This window comes from Ranitomeya imitator, chromosome 4 (assembly GCF_032444005.1).
Source record: "Ranitomeya imitator isolate aRanImi1 chromosome 4, aRanImi1.pri, whole genome shotgun sequence".
Classification (NCBI taxonomy): Eukaryota; Metazoa; Chordata; class Amphibia; order Anura; family Dendrobatidae; genus Ranitomeya; species Ranitomeya imitator.
The window spans coordinates 91340489-91349604 of NC_091285.1; the positions used below are offsets into that span (position 1 = coordinate 91340489).

General features: G+C 50.5%; 1 protein-coding gene across 1 annotated transcript in view; it reads right to left on the reverse strand.

Annotated features, from left to right (window-relative positions):
- PANK3 (pantothenate kinase 3) overlaps positions 1 to 9116 on the reverse strand; it is a 160837-nt gene that overhangs the window by 64798 nt on the left and 86923 nt on the right. The window contains exon 5 of the mRNA XM_069763863.1: positions 8857 to 9033. Coding sequence (XP_069619964.1) covers positions 8857 to 9033 — 177 coding nt within the window. The remainder of the gene's footprint in view (positions 1 to 8856; positions 9034 to 9116) is intronic.

Here is a 9116-nt window from a genome sequence, read left to right on the forward strand (position 1 = left end):
GAATCACCGGCGCGTCGCTAGTGCGTGCCGAACATGGCACGCGCTAGTGAAGCGCGTTCCCATTAGCGTGAATGGGCGCGTTAACGGCCGCGTTGCACGGCGTTAATTTCGCCGTGCAACGCTGTCCGTTTAACGCGGTCCCATAACGCAATGGGAACCCAGCCTTACCCTCCAGGGCTTCTGTCACGCATGCACCGAGACTGGTTGGCGCGGGCGTGCGGGGGTGTGGCCCCACTGGACCACAGACCAAACTACCCTGAAAGGGGCATAACTAAGTAGCTTCCTAGGTGTTTGCTGGAGCCTCTGATGGTGAGGTCAGACTTGTGCAATAGGAAGCTACCAGTTACCACTCCAGGGTGGTGTCTGGCTATGGCTGCTGATCCCACCGGGGAACGGAACATAGGCAAGGGGGCACGGCTGGCACTCTGGCAGACAGGCGGGCACAAGCAGGCAGACAAGTACAACATAGACACTGGCAGGCAGGCGGGCACGGCTGGCTCCCTGGTAGGCAGGCAGGTACGGCTGGCTCTCTGGCAGGACAGGCGGATAAGACTAGTACACTAGAAGAACCGGTAGGGACTGGTCTGCAGGCAGGTATGTAAAACAGGTAAGAACATGTTCAGACAGGACTTAAGAATAGGTAGAGAAAGACCGCAAGAGCGGATGCAGAGCGAAAGCACAGGAGCTAGAGCCAAGAACAGAAATCCTGGAGGCGGAGCTAAGAGCAGGAGGTGGAGCCAAGTGCAGAAGCACTGGAGGCGGAGCCAGGTGCAGAAAAGCAGAAGTAGAACCGCAAGGAGTGGAGCCAAGTAGAACCACAAGAAGCGGAGCCGCAGAGCGAGAGCTGAGCGGAGCCGCAGAGCAGGGCCACAGAGTACAGAGCAAAGTGCAGAGCAAAGTTACAGAAAGCTGAGCTGAGAGCAAAGCCACAGAGTGCAGATCTGAGAGCAGAGCAAAGTCAGAGTGCAGAGCAAGACACAGAGTGCAGAGCCAAGAGCAAAACCACAGAGTGCAGAGCAAGGTCACAGAATGCAAAGCAAGGAGCAAAACAAGGTCGCAGAGAGCGGAGCCAAAAGTAGAGCAAAGCAAGACACAGAGTACGCACAGCAGAAAAAGCAAACCAAGACAGGGATATAAACGGACACAGAAACTGGACTAGACTAAGACAGAGTCAGGAACGAGACAAGAGCACAGAGACATCGACACAAGCCAGGGTACGACGCCCCTCTGGGTGGCGGACATAGGCCAGGGTACGACGCCCCGCTGGGTGGCTACACAGGAAACAGACCAGGGTACAACGCCCCCCTGGGTGGCAGACCACAAGAGTCACAGAGACATGGCCTGGCACCGCAGCAGCTAAGAACTAACTGAGGGAGTAAGTTGCACAGGCCCCCACCAATGGGTGGGGATGTGTTAAATACAGGAAGCCTCATGGCGATTGGCCAGGGACACCTTATCAAGGTTAACACAGTCTCTATAAGAAACAGGAGTTGCCGGCGCCACCCCCCTATGCACACAGAGCATGCACAGAGCAAACAGCAGTCGTGAGGCACACAGCATGGAGCTGGCGGCAGAGAGAAGTCGAAAGAAGGCCCAGAGAAGTGAGTTTGAGTGTAATGCAGGTGGGGGATGGGAGGCCATGCAGTGATGCCAGCAGAGTTGTTACAGTACCCCCCCTTTACGGCCCCTCTTCTTCAAGCTCGCCAGGATGATTTGCAGAAGAAGAATAGGTTCACATAGAGTCCAGGCGAACAAGACATCTTCAGGGTAGAATACGGCAGGCGAGTCACCAGGAATCTCAGAAAACAAAGTCTCTTGGTTCTCAACAGGGTTAGCTTCCACAATGAGCTGGATCACCTCCTCCAGGTAGACAGGTAACAGGGACTTGAATGCTGCTTTCTTAACATCTTCACCAGACACTTAGAAACTGGAAACCCTCCCACGTGGTTAAACTTTTGCCCAACAGGTAGCAGAGAGTTCCTGGATACTGGACACAGGAAAAGTCATTAGAGAGGAGTGTGGAGAACAACAGCTCCACCGGGTCAGAGAAAAATTGAGGTGAACAAACGTCTGTTTTGAAATCTTCACCAGCCGGCCACAAGGACACTGAAGGTATTCACATAGGAACCATCTTCTGCCCGTTATCCAGAAGAAATTGTCCAAACGGCGGGATTGTTCCTAGGAACGGATTACAGGTATAGTCGTTGGAGATGTGTGGAGAGATTGTCACCGCTTCCCCATCTTCGGTGACGTCAGCACACCTTGACTCGACGACTAGCGGACCAGCTGAAGAAGATGACACTGCTGAGTGTCTTTGACACATGGGAACCAGACACTTCTCAAGACTGGGTAAGTTCAAACGAAGCACTTTACTGGAACTCTTGACCAGAGTGGATGGTAGAGTCCTTGGCTCAGAATGACCCATGGGCATAACAGACAGCATATGGAAAACAAACTTCTTCGTGTATAAGGCTCCAACTTGGAGCTGTAGTTGTCCTTGCAGGACTAGACTCCTCTTTAGCAGGGCTCGGCCATTATCAGGCAACGCCCACACCGGGTTCTGGAGCTGTAGAACGGAGAGCATACACCGACTTCGTATGACAGGCAGCTTAAACACACCAAAGCTCCCAGAAGGCAGAGAAACAGTCATTAACTTTGATGGAGGGGAAGTACTCTTGCCAGGGGCAGCCTCTCCTACTGGCCCAGGGTTTTGGAGTACCGGCTTCACAGGGCAAAGACCATCTGAATGTTCTTTACAACCACAGGGATATCGTATTTCAATCTCAGCACCAGATTCAGGCTGCAGATTTGCCAGCCCTCTCTTATTAGACCTCTTGGATCTTGCTCGGGAGGCTGCTTTGGCAGGTTGTGGAACAGGTGGGTCTTGGACGGTCATGGACGGAAGCGACGGTTTACCTACAGGTTTCTTTCGTCTGGACCGTCTCTGTGAGCTTGGAGGGGAAGACTTTTCAGGAGATGCAGAAGTAGGCACATCAAAGACTTTACGGAAGGCCGCCAGGAAGGCCTCCAAGTCCGTGATGATGGGATCCCCTGTTTCAAAGAGGGGGTTGATCCATTCCAAAGCATCTCCTGCTAGGTAGGACATTATGTATGCCACCTTAAACAGATCAGAGGGGAAATCAGAAGCATACCATTCAAAGTTCAGCATACACTGCTCCAGGAACATACGACACAGTTTTGGATCCCCATAGTACCTTGGCGGATCCACAGGAGCTTGCTTTTCATAGGCCAGTAGTTTATTAAAGATAGCATCAGAGACAATGATTGGTGCATCTTACTCCGAGAGTGAAAGGACATGGGTCTCAGCGGGAACCATGGCCTGTGCAAACTGTCACACACACACCGAGACTGGTTGGCGCGGGCGTGTGGCCCCATTGGACCACAGACCAAACTACCCTGGAAGGGGCATAACTAAGTAGCTTCCTAGGTGTCCGCTGCTGCCTCTGATGGTGAGGTCAGACTTGTGCAATAGGAAGCTACCAGGTACCACTCCAGGGTGGTGTCTGGCTGTGGCTGCTGATCCCACTGGGGAACGGAACATAGACAAGCAAGCGAGCACGGCTGGCACTCTGGCAGACAGGGGAGCATGGCTGGGATACAGGCAGGCAGACGGGTATAAAAGAGACACTGGCAGGCAGGCGGGCACGGCTGGCTCTCTGGTAGGGAGGCAGGTACAGCTGGCTCTCTGGCAGGACAGGCGGACAAGACTGGTACACTGAAAGAACCGGTAGGGACCGGTCTGCAGCAGGTATGTAAAATAGGTAAGAACCTGTTCAGACAGGAGAACTTAAGAATAGGTAGAGATAGACCGCAAGAGCGGATGCAGAGCGAAAGCACAGGAGCTAGAGCCAAGAACAGAAACGAGGGAGGCGGAGCCAAGAGCAGGCGGCGGAGCAAAGTGTAGAAACGCTGGAGGCAGAGCCAAGTGCAGAAACGCAGGAGGCGGAGCCAAGAGCTGGAGGCATAGCCAAGTGCCTAAATGCAGGAGGCGGAGCCAAGAGCTGGAGGCAGAGCCAAATTCAGAAACGCAGGAGGAGGAGCCAAGAGTGGGAGAAGTAGAACCGCAAGGAGCGGAGCCAGGTAGAACCGCAAGGAGTGGAGCCAAGCAGAACTACAAGAAGCGGAGCTGCAGAGCGAGAGCTGAGCGGAGCCACAGAGCAGGGAGACAGAGTGCAGAGCAAAGTCAGAGTACAGAGCAAAGTGCAGAGCAAAGCTGCAGAGCCAAGAGCAAAACCACATAGTGCAGAGCAAGATCACAGAATGCAAAGCAAGGAGCACAACAAGGTTGCAGAGAGCGGAGCCGAAAGCAGAGCAAAGCAAAACACAGAGGGCAGAGCAGAGAAAAGCAAGACACAGAGTACGCACAGCAGAAAAAGCAAACCAAGACAGGGATATAAACGGACACAGAAACTGGACTAGACTAAGACAGAGTCAGGAACGAGACAAGAGCACAGACATGGACACAAGCCAGGGTACGACGCCCCTCTGGGTGGCGGACATAGGCCAGGGTACGACGCCCCGCTGGGTGGCTACACAGGAAACAGACCAGAGTACAACGCCCCCTGGGTGGCAGAACACAAGAGTCACAGAGACATGGCCTGGCACCTCAGCAGCTAAAAACTAACTGAGGGAGTAAGTTGCACAGGCCCCCACCAATGGGTGGGGATGTCTTAAATATAGGAAGCCTCACGGCGATTGGCCAGGAACACCTTCGTGCACACAGTCTCTACAAGAAACAGGAGTTGCAGGCGCCGCCCCCCTATGCAGACAGACAGAGCACACAGACAGAGCATGCACAGAGCAAACAGCAGACATGAGGCACACAGCATGGAGCTGGCAGCAGAGAGAAGTCTCAACAAGGCCCAGAGAAGTAAGTGAGTTTGAGTGTAATGCAGGTGGGAGATGGGAGGCCATGCAGTGATGCCAACAGAGTTGATACAGCTTCATACAATGACCGATTATCTACCACCCCCTGCAGAAGACCCCTTAAAGGATTTGTACCAGTTCCCTCCCATCCTCTAAAATGCTGAACCCTTTCAGCTAACAAATAAGCCCAAGAACTGGGAACTGCTAACCCTCTCTCTTTTTTACCACTGTGGATGTGATGAGAGGGACATGTGACGCTCTCTCACCACTATGGATGTGATGTGGGGGACAAGTGACGGCTCTGTCACCACTGTTGATGTGATGTGGGGGACAAGTGACGCTTTCTCACCACTGTGGATGTGATGTGGGGAACAAGTGACGGCTCTGTCACCACTGTGGATGTGATGTGGGGGACAAGGGACGGCTCTGTGACCACTGTGGATGTGATGTGGGGAACAAGTGACGCTTTCTCACCACTGTGGATGTGATGTGGGGGACAAGTGACGCTTTCTCACCACTGTGGATGTGATGTGGGGAACAAGTGACGGCTCTGTCACCACTGTGGATGTGATGTGGGGAACAAGTGACGGCTCTGTCACCACTGTGGATGTGATGTGGGGAACAAGTGACGCTTTCTCACCACTGTGGATGTGATGTGGGGGACAAGCGACGCTTTCTCACCACTGTGGATGTGATGTGGGGAAGAAGTGACGGCTCTGTCACCACTGTGGATGTGATGTGGGGGACAAGAGACGGCTCTGTCACCACTGTGGATGTGATGTGGGGGACAAGGGACGGCTCTGTGACCACTGTGGATGTGATGTGGGGAACAAGTGACGCTTTCTCACCACTGTGGATGTGATGTGGGGGACAAGTGACGCTTTCTCACCACTGTGGATGTGATGTGGGGAACAAGTGACGGCTCTGTCACCACTGTGGATGTGATGTGGGGAACAAGTGACGGCTCTGTCACCACTGTGGATGTGATGTGGGGAACAAGTGACGGCTCTGTCACCACTGTGGATGTGATGTGGGGAACAAGTGACGCTTTCTCACCACTGTGGATGTGATGTGGGGGACAAGTGATGCTTTCTCACCACTGTGGATGTGATGTGGGGAACAAGTGACGGCTCTGTCACCACTGTGGATGTGATGTGGGGAACAAGTAAATGGCTCAGTCACCACTGTGGATGTCATGTGGGGAACAAGTGACTGCTCTGTCACCACTGTGGATGTGATGTGGGGACATGTGACACTTTCTCACCACTGTGGATGTGATGTGGAGGACAAGTGATACCTTTGTTGTAACAGACAAACTAGTATATATTGGCATACAAGTCTTATAGACTGTTGGAGCAAATAGACATACATTTATGCACATGTGTACAGATATGTGAGCCGTGTAGGCTGCTTTGGCGTAATAGCTACCGTATATACTCAAGTATAAGCCGACCGAGTATAAGCCGACCCCCCTAATTTTGCCACAAAAAACTGGGAAAACATATTGACTCGAGTATAAGCCTAGGGTGGAAAATGCAGCAGCTACCGGTGAATTTCAAAAATAAAAATAGATGCTCCATACCATTCATTATTGCCCCATAGATGCTCCATATAAAGCTGTGCCATATATAATGCTCCATACCTATGATTATTGCCCCATAGATTATCCATATATAGCTGTGCCATATATAATGCTCTGCACCGTTCATTATGGCCCCATAGATGCTCCATATAAAGCTGTGCCCCACATATAATGCTCTGCACCGTTCATTATGGCCCCATAGATGCTCATTATAAAGCTGTGCCATATATGCTCTGCACCGTTCAGTTTAGCCCCATAGATGCTCATTATAAAGCTGTGCCATATATGCTCTGCACCGTTCAGTTTGGCCCCATAGATGCTCATTATAAAGCTGTGCCCTATATGCTCTGCACCGTTCAGTTTGGCCCCATAGATGCTCATTATAAAGCTGTGCCCTATTTGCTCTGCACCGTTCAGTTTGGCCCCATAGATGCTCCTTATAAAGCTGTGCCCTATATGCTCTGTACCGTTCAGTATGGCCCCATAGATGCTCATTATAAATCTGTGCCATATATGCTCTGTACCGTTCAGTTTAGCCCCATAGATGCTCATTATAAAGCTGTGCCATATATGCTCTGCACCGTTCAGTTTGGCCCCATAGATGCTCATTATAAAGCTGTGCCCTATATGCTCTGCACCGTTCAGTATGGCCCCATAGATGCTCATTATAAAGCTGTGCCCTATATGCTCTGCACCGTTCAGTATGGCCCCATAGATGCTCATTATAAAGCTGTGCCCTATATGCTCTGCACCGTTCAGTATGGCCCCATAGATGCTCATTATAAAGCTGTGCCATATATGCTCTGCACCGTTCAGTATGGCCCCATAGATGCTCATTATAAAGCTGTGCCCTGTATGCTCTGCACCGTTCAGTATGGCCCCATAGATGCTCATTATAAAGCTGTGCCCTATATGCTCTGCACCGTTCAGTATGGCCCCATAGATGCTCATTATAAAGCTGTGCCCTATATGCTCTGCACCGTTCACTATGGCCCCATAGATGCTCATTATAAATCTGTGCCCTATTTGCTCTGCACCGCTCAGTTTGGCCCCATAGATGCTCATTATAAATCTGTGCCCTATATGCTCTGCACCGCTCAGTTTGGCCCCATAGATGCTCATTATAAATCTGTGCCCTATATGCTCTGCACCGCTCAGTTTGGCCCCATAGATGCTCATTATAAATCTGTGCCCTATATGCTCTGCACCACTCAGTTTGGCCCCCATAGATGCTCATTATAAAGCTGTGCCATATATGCTCTGCACCGTTCATTTGTGTCCATAGATGCTCATTATAAAGCTGCCCCATATAGAATGCTCTGCACTGTTCAGTTTGGCCCCATAGATGCTCCACATAAATCTGTGCCATATATAACGCTGCTGCTGCAATAAAAATTAAAAAAAAAACACACTCACCTTTCTTGCTTGCAGCTCCCCAGCGTCCGGTCCCGGCGTCTCACTATATACGTCATCGCGCCCTCTGACCTGCACAGTCAGAGCGGAGAGACGCTGGGAAGATGGAGCGGCGCCCGGCGTTTGGATCGCGGACAGGTGAATATTACATACTTACCTGGTCCTGGCGTCCGGCTCCTTCTCCCGGACAGCTGTCTTCGGGTGCCGCAGCCTCTTCCTCTATCAGCGGTCACCGTTACCGCTGATTAGAGAAATGAATATGCAGCTCCACCCCTATGGGAGTGGAGTCCATATTCATTTCTCTAATGAGCGGTCTCACGTGACAGCTGTACAGGGGAAGAGCTGCGGCACCGAAGACAGTGTGACGGGCAGGGGGAGCGTCAGGATCGCCGGGACTAGGTAAGTATGCCTCAGCCCTCTCCCCCCCTCACCCGCCGACCCTGCCGCCCACCGTGACTCGAGTATAAGCCGAGAGGGGCACTTTCAGCCCAAAATTGTGGGCTGAAAATCTCGGCTTATACTCGAGTATATACGGTATATTTATATGCACATTGGCCTTTGATTATATAGCTAGACCGTATTTTGCAATAGACTAACTAGTATATGTCAATACACAAGCCTTACAGGCTGTTGGAGAAAATAGGGATATTTTAGACTTATTTCATTATATACCATAATTGTTTTTTTGTGGTCTGTTGCACTTCACATGGAACTAGTTTTTGGATTGGAGGCATTCTGTATATCATCATAAAAAATGTATAGTATGAAAAATGTATATATTATGCAATGAGTTTTTATCTCAGCTATTTAAAATAAATTATTGGTTTCAACTGAACATTCTGTGGCCTGTTTAATTTTTTTGATAGGTCCTTTCTTCTTGGTATGTCATTGCGTTGGATGTGTTTTTTATATATTTTGGACTAATATGTATAAATGAAATATGAATAGCAAAAACATTAAAAATATATATTTACCTCGAGGCTACTGCCCATCCAGGAAGTCCAAATCTTTCATAGTCCCCTCCATATATGTCCCGCACTAATTTGTCAGCATTAGTACTGTCTCCAGATGCTGCCATTTCCAGGGCTTCTTCAAAGCTTTCACATCCTGTTAGTAAACTGCAGAGACCAAGGAATGTTCCTCCACCTAGGCTAAGGAAGCAAAGTTGGTACATCACTGACAGCCAGCAAGGCCTTAACATGTAAATGTCATCTAATGTGAAAACTACAAGATA